Below are 16,832 nucleotides of genomic sequence, written 5' to 3'. Positions count from 1 at the left end.
GAGCACACATTGACACAGGGCCTCTTGGGTCTCTTGGTAACAAGGTCTGGTAGAACCCACAGGCCAGCTGTGAAGCATAGGGAACATAGACAAGAAATAAACTTTAGTTGTCTTAAGTCACAAATTCCCAGGGTTGTTTGTTATTGCAGCATGACCTGGTTCATACTGATTGGCACAACCTGGACTGATCACCATTTCCAAGCTTCTAAAATATATCAGTGATTACTAGACCCTACTGACTAGTTAGGTATGGACTTACCTTCAATTTAAAAGACTATATAACATGATTCTTTATAGATAACAAAGTTAAGGTTCAGCAAACAGAGAGAAACTCCCATACCATAGAATCAAAATGAAAGGACAGAAATCCCCTTCCTTCCTTCCTTCTCCCATCTAGGCAGAGTTCAAGGACTTCCTCGCAATGAACTGGGCCACTAGGATGTTTCCATAGTATCCTATGTATCTCTAGAGGAACAGAGATCTGGAAACATGACCCACCCAACTCAGAACTGCCAATGCCCGGGCAGCCAAGAGGACAAACAGGGCTGTACTCACACTAGTGGCGTACTGGATGTCCTTCCAAATGGAGGTCTCCCGGGACAGGTCAGAGGCCTCAAAGAGATTGTCCAGGATGACCTCCCCGATCATGTCATGGCGGGAGAAGCGGTCAAAGTCAAAGACACTGAGATGCAGCTTGCGGTCAGCCAGTTCCTCGTAGGGCACTGGGAAGTGGAAGTTCTCATCAAAGGTGGGGTTCAGGGTCTTGCGGTGCACCCGCGTCTGCAGCTTGCACTTGCGGTCAGGCAGGAGGTAGATCTTGACATAAGGGTCAGAACTTCCACAGAAGTCCTTGGCAGGGAGGTCAAAGGCCTTCAGGATACGCACAATCAGGGTCTCACTCTCGTAGTCATAGCGGAGGCTGAAGTTGATCTTCCCACAGCTCTTGGCGGCCTCAGACTTGGCATCATCCCCATCCACTGACTTCTGCTTATAGAGCTCAGGCTTGATGCGGCCAATGCTGGTGGGCTGCTCGGCCGCTGGTGGCAGCTCATTGCCATAGTCTACGCTGGAGACGTGCATCTGCCGTGGCAGGTGGCGTTTGAAGGACGTGTGCCTGGTAGAAGACAGGAGGAGGAAAAAGTGTGTCAGGGCTTGGGAAGGAGTGGGATAAAGATAGACCCAGCCCTGGCGGCTCATCTTCCCACTCGTGGGCCCCTCTTCCTTCCCTCTCATTGACCCCGCTTTTCATCTTTATACACTTAGTGCACGGAGTTGGAAGCATTGTGTGTCTTAATATATGTAAAGTAGTTGGAACGATGCCTGCTGTACAGCAAGCTCAATAAATGTTAGCCATTGTTTTAATCACTGTTCCTGCTTTTCTGACATCTGCTTTCTAGGTTTCTTTCCTGGGTAGGCATGACTACTTTCTCCATTAGAGCATGAACCTCTGTAAGAGGAGGGCTATCCTTCCCACTGCCTGCATCTTCATCATCATCATCATCACCATCATCACTGCTGCCACCATCATGATCATTTATTTAAGATTTAGCATCCAGCCGAAAGTCAATTAAGTTAAAGGCATAGGCTTTGGAGATAGGTTACGTAGGTTCGTTTTGGTCCGGCTACTTTGGGAGGTTAGCAAATTCTCTGCACTACAAAATAAAGATAATAAAAGTAACACCTGCATAGAATTATGTGAGGGTAAAGTAGATGCATACAAAGTGCTTTGAACAGGGCCACGTGTGCGGTTAGCAACGCGTTAGCTCTTAGCATTATCACATGGATTCTTTCCCTGGTTCCTCCCAACAACCTTAGCAGAGTCATTTGCCCTATTCTATAGTTTAGAAAGGGAGGCTTGAAAGGAGCTATATGCCCAAGGCCATATGGCAAACTCAGCCTGTGGGACCTTAGCATCTTCGTGCCTGGCTTTTCATCTGAAGACCACATCTCTTTCCTTTTGGTGTCTCTGAGCCTGAAGGAATGTTTCAGGGATCCAGGAATCTACCAGATTCTCAGATTTTGAGGAAACACAGTGCCCGTTCACATCTTTTAGAGATGCTTCTGGATTTAGTTAGAGTAAGCAGGCAGCCATCATGTCTGCTGTCGGCAGGATTTTGAACTAGATGATGCCAGGTTATGCAACGCCTGCCACGTAGGGAACTCAAAGTTTTTTTTTAAATATATTTATTTATTATGCCTACAATATTCTGTCTATGTGTATGCCTGCAGGCCAGAAGAGGGCACCAGACCCCATTACAGATGGTTGTGAGCCACCATGTGGTTGCTGGGAATTGAACTCAGGAACTTTGGAAGAGCAGGCAGTGCTCTTAACCTCTGAGCCATCTCTCCAGCCCCCTCAAAGGGGTTTTTTTTTACAGAAATCCTTAGCCTTAAAGAGCCTGGACTCTTTTGCGTTACCTCCAATACATGACAGACTGTAGCTACTAGGCTTCACTGACCTAGCCTTTAGTGCGTCATGAACGTTCAAGTCTCTGGAACTTTGCATATACTCTTCCCCTGTCTGAAATCCTTCCTCTCCTCACAACTCTCAACCCAGTTTCTAGGCTAGCCTTCTGTGTCTGTACATTCACAGCCACTTGCTAGCAAGCTCACAGCATCTCACCTTGGAGGTGACCCTTTCACCACACCTATCCTGATGCCACCTCCCCTCTAGATTGAAATGTGGCTCACAGCATCTGATCCATCCTCAAAGGACACATGCTATTATTTCTGGACCCTGATTCTCAGAGTCTGGAAGCTCTTTGACGCACTGTTCTGCAAAGTACGCAAGGGGGTTAGGAAGCGAGGCGGGACACCCTTCACCTGGTAGAAGATGCTGGTTCTGTGGTCTGTCGCTGCAGCCTCGTGTGACGCATGATATGCTCTTTGACCGACATCTGCACCTCAGCTGGAATATCTGGGGACGTGTGGCTGATCTTCACAGCCGCCTCCAGGAAGCCCAGGGCACTGGGGTCTTTCAGCTTATCTGCCATGTTGCCTCTGGAGCTGGGACTCTGGAGGGTCTCTGAAGCAGGGTTAGCAGAAGAAGGGCTGGAGGCTTCCTTGTTCCTCCTGGGCATCCAGCACAGCTTCCAAAAGAGAAAGAGAAAAACTGCCACCAGGGCCACGCCACACACAATAACTACCACGGCGAGGAGGCTGACAGAGGGGCCTGCCCTCAGCATGAGGCAGGCAGGGAAGGACAGAGACAGACAGAGGTGAGGATAAGCAGGTGAGGCATTGGAAGAAGGCACACACAGCAGGGACAAGGACGGAAGAAGAGAGAAGAACGGTCGTGAGCAAAGCCGCCAAGTCAGGGGAAGAGGAGATGGTTTGGGGTGACCACTGGTGGCCCATTTTGTCAACTCTCTGCAGCCTGCTGTTCACCAGTCTGATTGCTTCAGCATCGCCCTGCCCCCACCTTTTACTAGCTTGGGGAGCACTGGCTGCTTGCCCTACTGCTCCTGGCTTGTGCCCAAGAAGGGGACAGTGATTGAAATGGGAATCTAAGCAAATGTGCAAATTCCTGAAGCGTTTGTATTTGTACGCTGTTCGAATTTCTATTAGAGCAGTTATTGTGGCCAGACTTACAAGTGTCTTGCTTTTCTTTTTTAAGTCATTTTATTTTGGTATCGGGGACGAAACCCAGAGCCTTGCCCTTGCTATGCAGGGACCCTCCCACCGAACTTTATTTCCAGCCCCATCGGTAAATTCTGCACACAAGTCTATGAGGTAGGGGGTAGATACTGGTTACCTCATGCTCCCTTCTTTGTCCAGGCTCTATCCTTGTTCGATCCTGGAACAAAGCAGGAATCCAATAAACACCCAGCTCTCTCCCAGGGAGAGGAGCCCAGCCCCATTTCCCAGAGGGCAGGTGTGTTAGCGTCTGTTTTCTTAGAGCTTTCTACGAGCTGTAGGCTAACCGGGTACTTGTATTAAGTTGGAATCTGGTTACCAGGGTCTATACAGGCCAAAGCTAAGTACAAAATACAAATGAGTCCCATATCACTGTCTTTTTCCGTTCTGTGGTCCTTTGGAAGCTTTGCTGTAAACCTAGTATTTGTGAACAGCGTGGCTGGGTTGGAAGCAGGCACATAACCTTAACCTGCACCTGTCCAAACCCAGGGGTGCCCATCATCTCAAGAGAGCGATGCAGAGTGCTCCCTCATGTGCAGAGCAGATACCAGACTCCTACCCCACTTTCTCTCCCCAGAAATGAGTCTTTGAGGCCAAGGCAGAAGTCAGAAGGCTCTGAGCCAGGGGTATGCCTGGCAGCGCTGTCACGTGATGCTTGTGGATGAGCCAGCAGAGGAATTTGGTTTGGCTAACGTTGCGAGTGAGAAGCTATGAAATTCCGTAACTGCCATCACCCCAGATGTCTGACTTTCTTCCAGAAGAGGGCAATGACTTGCTAACCGGCCCTGGGCAGACTGGTGACTCCCTCTGCATGGATGTGTCCCATCAGCTCGACCCTCTGCTCTCTCTCAGCTGGCTAGCCCCTGCAGATTTGGAGGCTGGAACCTCTGGACCGGTTGCTAACTGCCTTACAAATCTTAGGACTTACGGTGTGTAATTAGTCAACAACTGCCAAGGCAAGGCTGCCTTTTCAAAGATGGCAGCAGTGGCCCAGAGGAGGGGCTCATAAGAGGCCACAGGTTAGTCAGACCCAGAACTCAGGCCAGGGCCCAAGTGTTCCCTAGCCTATGTACTATGACTTGTTTGTCCCAGATTAAACCCTAGACTCCCATGGGTTCCAATATAGTGTGTCTTCATTCACGAACCGGCATTTAAGGAGGCATACGTGAATGAGTAACAATTCTTTCTCTTTCAAGTTCAACTATGCCAGATTGCCAGACTCTGAGCTAGGCTTGGCAAATTTTGCCTAGGGTCCTCCAGGTACGTTTACTGTATCTAGTACTTAAGGAAAGCCACCCTACATCCCGAGGACGTAGGACTTTAGCCATGTTCTGGAGAAGCCACCACTGCCTTCCAGCTCCCTGGACAGTCCTTGCCAGGATCAGTCACCAGGCGCCTCCATGCAAAGGGTTGAAGGGGAGATTATCTGCAAGTCTCTTCCCGCCACCTCTGCCCCCACTCAGCCCAGTAGCTCTAGCCCCTCCCCGAGAGCAGCGGTTTTCAACCAGTAGGTCATGACCCCTTTTGGGGCCAAATGACCCTTTCACAGGGTCACCTAAGACTATAAGTAAACACAGATATTTGCACTATGATTCACAACAGTAGCAAAATTGCAGTTGTGAAGTGGCAACAAAAAATAATTTTACAGTTGGGGGTCACCACACATGAGGAAGGCTGAGAACCACTGCTCTAGAGGCTACCAGGTCTCCAATGAGGCATGCATGTTCTGTTGGGGCAGCTGGCCCAATCCCTGCGTTCAGGGGCGTGGCTGCTCCAGCGGGGTAGCATTCCCCTTAAATAGGATTGGGGAGCCAGAAGGCGGCCCGTTCGTTTGCGCTGCCCCGCGCGCGCTCACCTTCGGCTTCGCTGGACCCTTGGTTCTGTAAGTTCCCTTGTCTCCCCTTGTATTAAAATTGAGTAATTATAAAAGGACTATTTTTGGTTATTTCCAATCTTCGCCGCTTCAATGTTCCCCAAGAGAAAAAAAATCCAAGATATTATAATATTTATTATGTCATATAAGTAGTCAAAAAGTCATATATGGGTTGAGAGTAATAAGCATTTTATTATTGGATTTAGTCAATTTATTCAAGATCATTATGCTCAATATTAAAGTGGCTTTTGTGTATCCAATCATGTGGTTCTCTAATGAAACAGGTAAAATGATTGTACTCCCTTTGCATCTACGACCATCCAGAGAATTCACAGCTTGCCCAGGTCACACAGTCAGTAAGGTGGGCTTAGTCTCCAGCCTTGCCCACATGACTCATCAATGGCGTTCCAGTAGAGCGTATATATCGCTTGGAGAAAAATACACATGCATTGGAAGTACTTACTCAAATATTTTCCTGTTGCCCATTTTTTTTAATCTAAATGGCTTGGAGGCTGCTCTTCCAAGCCCTTACCCTTCTGGGAGCATCTTGAAAGCTACTATAGATATGTACGCCTTATCCTAAGTGTCTGGACACCACTGGACCCTCCACATCGGCTCTTTGATACAGCTGTTCTGGGCCCATTTTCTGCAGTGAGTCACTTTAAAACAAAAGGTATTTCTAGGGCCGTGCTTTCCTTTGATCATACATTTCACTTGCTCTGGTAATAATTAGAATTTTAATGAGAAGGGAGGAGGTGAGGGGGGAATCCAGAGAGTACAGAGTGCATTTAAATATTCAGCTTGACAAGAAAAAAAGACCCTGAATTCATAAATAAAAGAAAGATGGGGGGACCAGGGTACCAAGGGATTCTTCCCCACTTCATGTAGTTGCTATTTCAATTGCTCCTCCATGTGACCTCCAGCTGCTGTTCCCTTGGCTCTATGCTTAAGAGAAGACAGAGGGTATGGATTATTGGGAATCAGTCCCTAGCACTCAATACTGATTATGAAAGAACAGGAGGGCCACCCCATGCCTGGAGAATCTTCTCCCAGGACTAGAAGAGCCTGGACATTGGTATCTCACAAACAGGCAATTCGAGGTGAACTAGGAGGTTCTGAACACCGAAAGAGTTCATCTATACAGGAGGTGTGAGGTAGGAAGGAAGGAAGGAAGGAAGGAAGGAAGGAAGGAAGGAAGGAAGAAAGAAAGAAAGGAAGGAAGAGCAGGTCAGGTGGTGGTGGTGCATGCCTTTGATCCCAGTTATTGGGAAGGCAGATAAAGGTGGATCTCTGTGAGTTCAAGGTCAGCCTGGTCTACATAATGAGTTTCTGAACAGCCAGGAATACACACGGAAACTTTGTCTCAAAAAACCAAGAATCAATAAATGAGAGACAGGAAGGAAAGAAGATGTTGTGGGATATTTGTACCGTGTGTGAAGGTGTATTGCTGTGACTAATATAACAAAAAGTCAAATGACCAATAGCTAGGCAGAAGGATAGGTGGGACTCTGGGTAGAGAGAGGAAGTAGGAGGAGGAATCTAGGCAAGTGAGAGAGACATGAGGAGACTCAGAGGAACCAGGATGGCTGGTATGTGACAGAACGTAGATTAATAGAAATGGGTTGATTCGAGTTATAAGAGCTAGTTAAAAATAAGCCAAGGGCCGGGCGGTGGTGGCGCATGCCTTTAATCCCAGCACTCGGGAGGCAGAGGCAGGCGGATCTCTGTGAGTTCGAGGCCAGCCTGGTCTACAAGAGCTAGTTCCAGGCCAGGCTCTAAAAAAAAAGCTGCAGAGAAACCCTGTCTCGAAAAACCAAAAGAAAAAAAAAAGAAAAAAAAAAAGAAAAAAAATAAGCCAAGGCCAAGCTTTCATAATTAATAATGTCTCCATGTTATTATTTGTGAACTGGCAGCCAAAAGAAAAATCTAACTACAGAAAGAAAGAGAGAGAGAGAGAGAGAGAGAGAGAGAGAGAGAGGGACGGAGGGAGGGAGGGAGGGAGGGAGGGAGGGAGGGAGGGAGGGGAGAAAGATCAGATTTAGACAAGAGAAGTTGGTAATTGTAGAGAACTTAAAATACTCTGAGTGGTCTTGAACTCAGTCAACCTTCATCCCCCAGTGTGTTAGTCAGCTCGCTGCCATTGTAACAAACGACTGAGATAACCAACTTATGCCGAGAAAAGGTCCATTGTGGCTCACAGTTCTAGAGACCTTAGTCTATGACGTGTCGGTCCCATTGTGTGGCCCATGGTAGCACATTATAGAGGATGGCAGTGGTGAAACATAATCTCGTCTGTCATGACCAAGAAGCAAGAGAGAGGAAGAGAAGGGGGAAGGGGCTGGGGTTCTGATATCCCTGTAGGGTCTGCCACAAGATTTCCCACTAGACCTCATCTCTGGAGGGTTCCATCAGCTCCCATCCGGCCAACAAGCTTGCAACACATGGTGGGCCTTTGGGTAGGCACTACAAATCCAAGCTATGGCACCTGCTTCCAGCCATCTGAGACTATCTAGCCACTTCTGGGAGAGAAAAAAAATGGATAGATCTATTTATGCTTTGGAGATATAATCTCAAGGACATTGTCTGGAATAAAGGCATGTGGCTTTAATCCTAGCTGGGGATCTGGACTTCACAAGGTACTCAGAAAATGACAGGTATCTTAAGAGGTGTGTGTGTGTGTGTGTGTGATCTCAGGAGGGTGTGTGTGTGTGCGTGTGTGTGTGTGTGTGTATGATCTCAGGAGGGTATATGTGTGTGTGTGATCTCAGGAGGGTGTGTGTGTGTGAGAGTGTGATCTCAGGAGGGTGTGTGTGTATGATCTCAGGAGGGTATGTATGTGTGTGTGTGTGTGTGATCTCAGGAGGGTGTGTGAGTCTGTGATCTCAGGAGGGTGTATGTGTGTGTGATCTCAGGAGGGTGTGTGTGTATGTGTGTATGTGTGCGCGCGTGCGTGATCAGAGGAAGGTGTGTGTGTGTGTGTGTGATCTCAGGAGGGTGTTGTGTGTGTGTGATCTCAGGAGGGTGTGTGTGTGTATGTGATCTCAGGAGGGTGTGTGTGTGTATGTGATCTCAGGAGGGTGTGTGTGTGTGTGTGTGTGTGTGTGTGTGTGAGAGAGAGAGAGAGAGAGAGAGAGAGAGAGGAGGGTGTGTGTGTGATCTCAGGAGGGTGTGTGTGTGTGTGTGTGTGTGTGTGTGTGTGTGTGAGAGAGAGAGAGAGAGAGAGAGAGAGAGAGAGGAGGGTGTGTGTGTGATCTCAGGAGGGGGTGTGTATGTGTATGTGATCTCAGGAGGGTGTGTGTGTGTGTGTGTGTGTGTGTGCACATGCGTGCGTGATCAGAGGAAGGTGTGTGTGATCTCAGGAGGGGAGGTGGCACCACTGCAGATGACTGAAAAGAGCCAGCCATCCACATTGCTTCCTGATGGTTCTTCCTACCTCTCTGGATCATTATGAAAATCAAATAAGCATAGCCCTAATATGTAGAGAATGTCCCCCAGACATAAGCTGCCAGGACTTGGTTTTCTTTTTTTTGGTTAAGGATAATTGTTTGCTATGTAGAGTCAGGCCTCTGGAGCAGAAACAGAGACCCTAGATCAGAGGGCAAAGTGGCAGAGTGGCCTCAGGCCCCTCTTCCCTCCTGGGAAATTAAGATTCCTCTCGAGGATCTTAGGGTAGAGTCTGCTTGATCACCTTACGTGAGACTGTCTGGTAGGGTGTTGGCTCATGGCCTCCTTCCTCATCCAGAGATGCTAAGTTATTAATTAGCATCCCAGGGCCTGCTTATCTTCCCTGGTGACCCTTCATTCTCTAAAGACAGACCAGGCGCCCCCTCTTCTTCCCTGCATCCGTGGTCTTAGGATTCATCAGCAACTCTTATCGCTTGCTATTGTTCCCGTTTCTCTAATGTGTTCCTGTGTCAGGAAAATCTATTTTGCAACCATCACGGGCATTCTTGCTAACAGATTGTAATTGAAAAGACAACTAGAGGGAGAGGAATAGCAAAGAAAGGACCAGGTCTCAGCTCACCCTAGTACCAGATATGCCTGGCCCAGGGCTGGAGTTGGGGCTGGCCCCTCAGAAATGCAGGTGTCCAGTTGAGGTTTTCTTCACATCCTTATGGAGACATAGGTAAATCCCAGCCCAGAAACTAGGGAAGAAGGGCTATAGAGGTTCAATAACATGGAGGGAATAGCACTTAGTCCAGGGAGGGAAGAGACTCCAGGCAGAACTATTCATATTAATATTAATGATAGTATTTGCTGTTCATTTCTATGCAGCAAGCACTGTGCTTTTCGTATCATCTCATTTAATCTTTACAGCCTCCTGAAGAAATTCATATTCACTTCTCACGGATAAACAAAGTACAGATGTGATAACTAAGTCCCCTGCTCAAGGTATGCAGTATGTTAAGCAGAAGAGCAGGGGTTTGAACGTAGGGCTTTCAGATACCAAAGTCCAGGCTCTTGAACCAGGCCTCTCTAGGGACTGCAGACCCAGGGCTGCACAGCACAGCCAGGGCGGCTCTTACGACTAGAATCTGGAGAGGGGTAGGGTGTTCTCCACGCTTTGGTCTGGTATTTGAAACCGGGACAGACCTCTGCAATCTCAGATTGTCACTAGCCTCTACTCTGATTTGTCTTCTTCTCTCAGAAGTGCATGTCCTCAAGTTACCCATGAACTACCAGACAAATAGCCAGTGGCTTCTGAAAAGTCCCATCCAGTGATATTCCTGAGGAATACTCGTGTGTGTGTGTGTGTGTGTGTGTGTGTGTGTGTGTGTGTGTATTGAGAAAATTGTAGCTAGTCTTTACTGAGGCTAACAGACACGGTCCATTAATAATAAGCCCTGCCGTGGCTTGTAAATTTATTAGGAAAAGTGGGTGTAATTAAATTCAGAGTCAGGGGGAGGGGGAAGCAGAGGGCCATTGCTTCCTTTTCTTCTTTAGAGAGCCAGGCAGAGCTACCGATGGGGATAATTAGCAGAGTCCAAACAGAGAAGGAATTAATGCTCCTGAAAAAACTGTGATGAGGAGAGACAATGCTGGGCTAATTACGGCCGCACCAAGCTTTATGACTGGGCACCTTCTCCCACCATCATTAGAGGATTCACAGACAAACTGGGGGCTAATGTAAAATGCTATAGCGAAAAGAGCTTTGGAGCTAAATCAGCTATTATTATTATTATTATTATTATTATTATTATTATTATTACAGATGGTCACTGTACCTTTCTACCCCTGGTACCCCTACATGGGGAATTGAAGTTGGCATGGTGGAGGGGAGGAACAGTCAGCCAGTCTCTCCCTTCTGTTTCCCACCCAAATTTATAACTGCAGCTATTGAGAGGAGAGAGCTGTGTGGAGAAGAAGGCGTTCCATGTCCGAAACAGAGATGAGGGATACGGTGTCATTTCAACCTGCAGTGTCTGGGCTGGGTGCTCAGCTGCCTAACCTCTGACCATACTTCCTAAGAGGCTTAGTATTAGAGGTTCCTCTTCCAACCTGCGGGGGTGATAGTGAGCCCAACTGGGTCAACCCAACTCAAGACAACCCTAAAGAAGCCTGGCTTGACCCTGAGCTCCAAAGTCAGTCCTAATCATCTACAGCCTCATATCTCACCCCCAGCTCAATGGGCCAAGAAGACAAAGGAATGTTTGAGCAGTAAGAAGAGAAAGCACAGCTTTTGCACAGAGCTTGAAGGAATGAGACACACTAGAACTACCTACCAGCCCCACTTGGTCCTGTTAATCATAGGAAGAACAAAACTTCGGGAGATATCTAGAACTCAAGGGCTGTTAGATGTTGGACTTTCAGCACTCGATGTGCATTCTAAGTGTGGTGATGCTGTATCAGGAGGCTGGTATGGAGGATAGTCATGAGTTTGAGGCCAGCCTGGGCTACACAGCTGGATCCTGTCTCAAAACATCAAGAGAGAAAATAATGTGAAGGCATGAAACATACTAGGATTGGAAAAGCATCCCACCAGTTGGTTAGGGTGGTGTGCTTCTTTCACAAACATAAAATATAGTATTTCTTTTCTGCCTCTAGGAGCCAGGGAGGGTCTGGTTCTTCAGATGAGGAAATGGGACTCTGTTTTAGAGAAATGCGCATTTCATTTGCCAGCACACACAGGAAAACAAAAACATTCTCTGGGCTGCAAAAGCCAACTTCAAAGCCAGGTGGCTGTATCACAGAACATCTCTAGAGTCATTAGCAAAGCTAACAAACATCACATCCATCCAGGGCCAGAGGTAGGCTGGGAACAACCACTCCTGGCTGCCAGCCTGCTGCACCAGGCAGCGTGGGTCAGCTTTCAGGTTCCTGCGTATTCTGGAACACTCTTAGATTGCTGATGCACATTTTGCCCCCTGTAACTTGAACTATGTATAAAGTTCATTCACCTCCACAAGGAAAAGGACTGGAGGGAAGGCATGCTGGTGACGGTTTGAGTGTGTCTGGCAGATAAGGAGTACATTCAGAAAGAAAGATGTCTTTTTATCCTTAGGGTTTTTAGAGAAAGTGGGGGAATTTGCTTTGAATTGAGATGTTTCAGTATAGATCTTTCCAAGTCAGGGTCTGATTCATCCAGATGTCTGATTCAATTCCTTGCCCAGACCCTGGCCTATGGGAAATTCTGTGCCAATGGCAGTGGACTCTGAGTCTCAACTAGTGAAGCTGAGGATATTACTAGGAATATTAGGAGTTAGAGACTTTACAGCTGGCAGAAGGCAAGGGAAAAAAAGATAAAACGGAAAAGGGAGCCGAGCATACTCTGCCTGTTTACCATTTTTTTTCTCATAAAACTGCAGATGCAAAGGCCCAGCATTGCTCTGGTCGGAGGATCGGATCCTAGATGGAGTCTCTGGGGTGCAGGCAGGGTGCGGAAGATGGCACCCTGGCCTGAACACCACATCATCTCCGTAGACCTAAATCCCCAAGGTCCTGGAGCCAGCCAGCTGAAGCACTTTCTCGCGGTGTGATCCAGCTCCATCTCTACCTGCATCTCTTGCCCTACCTCGGCCCCAGGATTTCTTGGGGTCTTGTGACAGACGCTGTAACCAAGTTAAGCTCCCCAGGGCCAGGGCAGTTTATACAACTCAAACTCACCTTAGGGCAGGGTACTGATTCATCTGGTACCCCGTCTCTCACCCTGGCTTCACTCACCTCAGCTGGTCCATTCAGATTAAAGGAATCTTTAGGGAGTCAGAATACCACCGTCGCCCCCAACACGACACACAACATCCCCCCCCCGCCCTCCCCCTCTCCCTGCCGGCATTTTTTTTTTTTTCAGTAGCAGCGCAGAGCTCTGTAGATGTGTTCTGGCCCTCCATACTCTGAGGATCAAGCCCTGAGGGAAGACTCCACTGCAGATGGGGCATTTGAGGAAAAGATGGGAAGGAGCGAAAGGAAAGGAGGGAGGGAGGAAGTGAGTACTGAGGAAATTTCTGTCGAGGAAGTCTATGGAGCTGGGGGGTGTAAAGGAGATGATACCAGAGAAAGAGTGTCTAATAACAGTCTAATCTGTTCTGAGAATACCAAAGAGAGCCAACTTTAATTACTGTCCTACTCGCAAAAGTTCTTTAAGTCTAATCTTGGTCTGTTCTGCTGCAGTCATCTACTCATTGATTAAATAGTACCAGAAATGGCCAGAAAGAGAGCAGCGGCCCTAATGACTCACAAGATGTGAGGTGGGCTCCATCACACAAGGCTGGATACAGCCGCCTAAAGGATACGCACAACCTTCCCTGGCCTGTCTACCCCCTCCCTCAAAGGCTATATTCCTAACCCATAACCTACGTCTATCTTTGACCTTTAACCTCAAATGGAAACAGGGCTCTGGGATCTGAGGTCACTGGGGAACTGACTGGTCTGGCACCTGCTCCTAGAGCCTGTCCTCTGGTCCCTGGCCACTTGTCCCGGGCGAGGCGAGTGGGGACCATACTCCTGCCTCTAGCATTCCCCTTCGATCTTTCCTGCGTCAGCCTTATGGAACCAGGAAGCGACTAGCACTTAAGCCTAGGCCCAGAGCCACTAGGGTCCGAGCCCGGGTCTTGGTCGGGAACAAGGTTTGGTGAGTCTGCGGAGCTCCAAGGAACCCCAGTGCCTCGGTCTCTGCAGGATCTCCCAACCCCCACACCGCATTCACCCCGGGCCTCGCGCTGCCCCGGGCCCTTCCCTCCGAGGGGACGCGACCCATACTCGTCTGTCCTGGACCTTCCTAATTGCGGGACAAAGGATTCCGCTGCAGCGGGCGAGCTTGGCGGCAAAGACTGGTGCAGCAGGTACATACCCGGGCCGGTCGGCTGCCACGCCGCGGACACTCCCGCGGCTCCCGCCGCCAGGGCGCGACACGCCACCCCTGCTGTCGCGACTCCCGCGAGACGTCGCGGCTGCAAGCGGGACCCTCCCCGTGGGGGTTCGGGCTCAGGACTCACCGACTCCGGTGAGCTCGACTTGGCTCAGGCTGCCACCTAGACTCGGCGGCCACCGGGGCTGCGTCCGGCGCAGGGTCCCGCACCGCCCGGGCAGGAGGTTCCCGCCTGGCAAAGTCGGCGAGAGGCACCGGCTCAGTAGCGCACCCGCCCAGAGTCCGAGTGAGTCAGAGAGAGACCGAGGGAGCGAGTTATAGGGGTGCCGGGGAGGGGGGTACGCCACGACACCCTCCCCACCCCGCCCCCCCGGCGAGACGCAGGCAGCCACTCGCTGCTGAGAGACCTGGACACAAAGACCGCGTGCCAGCTGCAGACGCAAGTTTTTCCCAAGCCCAGAGGCTCAACCCGCCTTCACCCAGTCACTGAAGGGCCCTGGACCCTGGAACCCCCGGGGCACTCAGGCGTTCCTCCGCAGCCGGGATGTCTCCCTCTCCATGGCCTTGGCGGACCGCCCCTGGGGTGAGCCTAAAGATACAAGGGAAACTGAGGCCCCGAGGGTGCCGCATCTAGGAGCTCTCGCATTTGTTACCCGAGGAGAGAAAGGGGTTCCCCTTCGGATCTCTTCCTGCGGGCAGTGAGCCAGGGGACTGGTCCAGACTGGGACCCCAAGCTAGAATTCTGAGGTTTCTGGGGCTCTTGGACCGGTGCCTTGGGGGAGGGGAGGCCACCAGGGTGAAAATCCAGGAATGGAGGGGACTCTGGGTCTCCGGGTACCTGAGTCGGCCGCGCTCGGACTCTGCTCCGGGGGCTGCAGCTCAAAGCTCCGACAAGTCTCCACGTCCAGTCCGAGAGGGGGCGGCCGGGCCCGGCACAGAGAGGCCAGGACCGCGAGCGCCGCCTGGCACCGAGGCCCTCCGGCCCCCCAAACCCCACTCATGCCCCGTACACTCAGGCCTGCGAAGCTGTGGCTCGAACCCCCCGCCACGACCGGACTGGGGCGGGGCAAGGCGGCCCCAAGAAGACCCTCCCCGCAGCGGCCCCCTGCGGCTCTGCTCTGCTTTTAATGACTTCCCCGCAGGGTCCCCGCCCCTCACGTGGCATCCCGCGGCAGCTGGCAAGTCTGGCGCCTCTCGGCCGCCCCCTCCACACGCAGGGACCTGCCTGAGTCCGGGAAGGTTCCAACCCCGCGCTGTCCCGCACGGTGCAGGATTTAAGGCCAGGTGAGAAATCACTGAGTATGTGACCTTGCGCCTTTCTGGATCTCAGTTTCCCTTTTCTTAAAAAGAGATGTAATAATTACTGGTGCTTCATGAGCTCCCTGAGAATATAGGTAGTACTTGTGAAAACGTTGGGGAAACTGCAACACGCCACACAAGTGGGCATCTTAATAACACAACATACTGTACGGTGTTAGGACCCTGCCAAGGTTGCTGACAGGAGAAGTTAGCCAAACTTGCTGGGTCTCAGCTTCGGAGATAGAAGACCCCAAGACTGCGGAGCGAGGGGAACCGTAAAGACTTTCAGAGCCCCGCAATCTGTGGTCCGAGGCACCCGCACGTTGCTATGGCGACGGAGGCAGCGGCCGTCTCTCTCCATGGCAACGAGAGGAGAAAGTTTCTGGCGAATAGGAATGGGGAGCATTTCAAGAAGGGGTTCGGTTCCCACCAGAACCACCTCCACGCATTAGACCAAACCCACCAGAAATCATACAGTTTTCTATTTAGCATACATAACAAGGGCCAGAAAGACGGAAAACTAAATAGAAGGCTAGATTGTAAAAAGAGCTCCCCTCAGGAACCGTGAAGTGAGACTCAGAAGCAGGATGGCTGGGATGCTTCACCCAACCCTGGAAATCCAGAAGCCATGGTTCCGAGACCCGTAAGATTCCTGTGCTCACCTATCATCAATGTGTTACCTTCCTGAGGTGGTATCTGGAGGAGGGGGGGACTTTAGCCAGAGTTCCTACCGGGCTGGTGTGTGCTGGAGACAGTGGTCAAGGAGGAGGGTCTTTTCTCCGAATTAACACACTAATTGGAAGTGGCTTGGGCTGTGACTCAGGTTCCGGGGGGAGGAGATTCAGAGCGCCAACACCAGGCGATCCCCATCGTGCACCATCTGCACCAGCCTCATCAGCGGGCCCCTACAGTAGCAAAGCCCCAGACAGCCAGGGTCGGGTGCAGCAAGAGTAAGGCCCGAGACGCTGTCCGTGGTGCTGAAGGTTTGCTTGCTACAACCAGCACGTGCACACAGTTTTAGGGAATAGTGGGGAAGGGCGGTTAATTAGAGCCTGTTCGCAGCTTCCACCTGGGTCCCTGGCCATAGAGAGGTGTAGGATTTCGGGCGGGAGGAACTGAGGAGGCTTGATCTATGGGCCTTCTGCAATCCGGACCACCTTCAGCGGGTGGTGCTGGATTACTGTTTCAACATCAGGTAAGCTTCTGCCTCTCCACTTGCCTTCCACTCACCTGAGGAAGCCAAGACTCCCCGTCATCCTCCCCCTCCACCGGCTATACAAACCTCAGCCCCCAGGAGATATCGGAGTTCCAAGGCCCCGGGCTAGTGCTCATTAGCAGCTTCCCAAGCGGGGGTTTGTGTAAAACACAAACGGAGAGTTGCTCACTGCCAGTGTTTACGGCAACTCTCACTCCGCGGCGGTTTCTCCCTCCCCCCCTCTCGAGTTCCTGAGGACGTTTTGCGGAACAAAGCGCCTTGTTTTGCCTTTACAGAGAATGAAAAAAAAAAAAAAAAAAAACCACAGGACCACCTTTCCAAGGGCCCAGGTCTGCGGTGCAAGGAAATCAATATTTTGGTTACACTGAGTGGGGGAATTTGCCTCTAAACTAAAGGCAAAGAAGCCTGTTCGGAGCAGAGCAGGTGGCAGGAGCTGAGAATTAACAGATAATTTCTCATTGTTCCAGGATCCAGCCTCCACACTCCGCAGGCAGCTCTGCGTC

The 16,832-nt window shown here is 50.4% G+C and overlaps 1 protein-coding gene across 1 annotated transcript in view; it reads right to left on the bottom strand.

The window, feature by feature from the left end:
- Syt6 (synaptotagmin 6) overlaps positions 1 to 14,815 on the bottom strand; it is a 61,333-nt gene extending 46,518 nt beyond the window's left edge. The window contains exons 1-3 of the mRNA XM_038311462.1: positions 14,653 to 14,815; positions 2,824 to 3,172; positions 556 to 1,114 (exon numbers count right to left, since the gene is read on the bottom strand). Coding sequence (XP_038167390.1) covers positions 556 to 1,114; positions 2,824 to 3,172; positions 14,653 to 14,815 — 1,071 coding nt within the window. The remainder of the gene's footprint in view (positions 1 to 555; positions 1,115 to 2,823; positions 3,173 to 14,652) is intronic.
- Between the last annotated feature and the right edge of the window lie 2,017 nt (positions 14,816 to 16,832).

The sequence above is a fragment of the Arvicola amphibius genome, chromosome 14, assembly GCF_903992535.2.
Source record: "Arvicola amphibius chromosome 14, mArvAmp1.2, whole genome shotgun sequence".
Taxonomy (NCBI): Eukaryota; Metazoa; Chordata; class Mammalia; order Rodentia; family Cricetidae; genus Arvicola; species Arvicola amphibius.
Note: the sequence above shows the minus strand (reverse complement) of the source record. Positions and strands in the feature narration are given on the sequence as shown.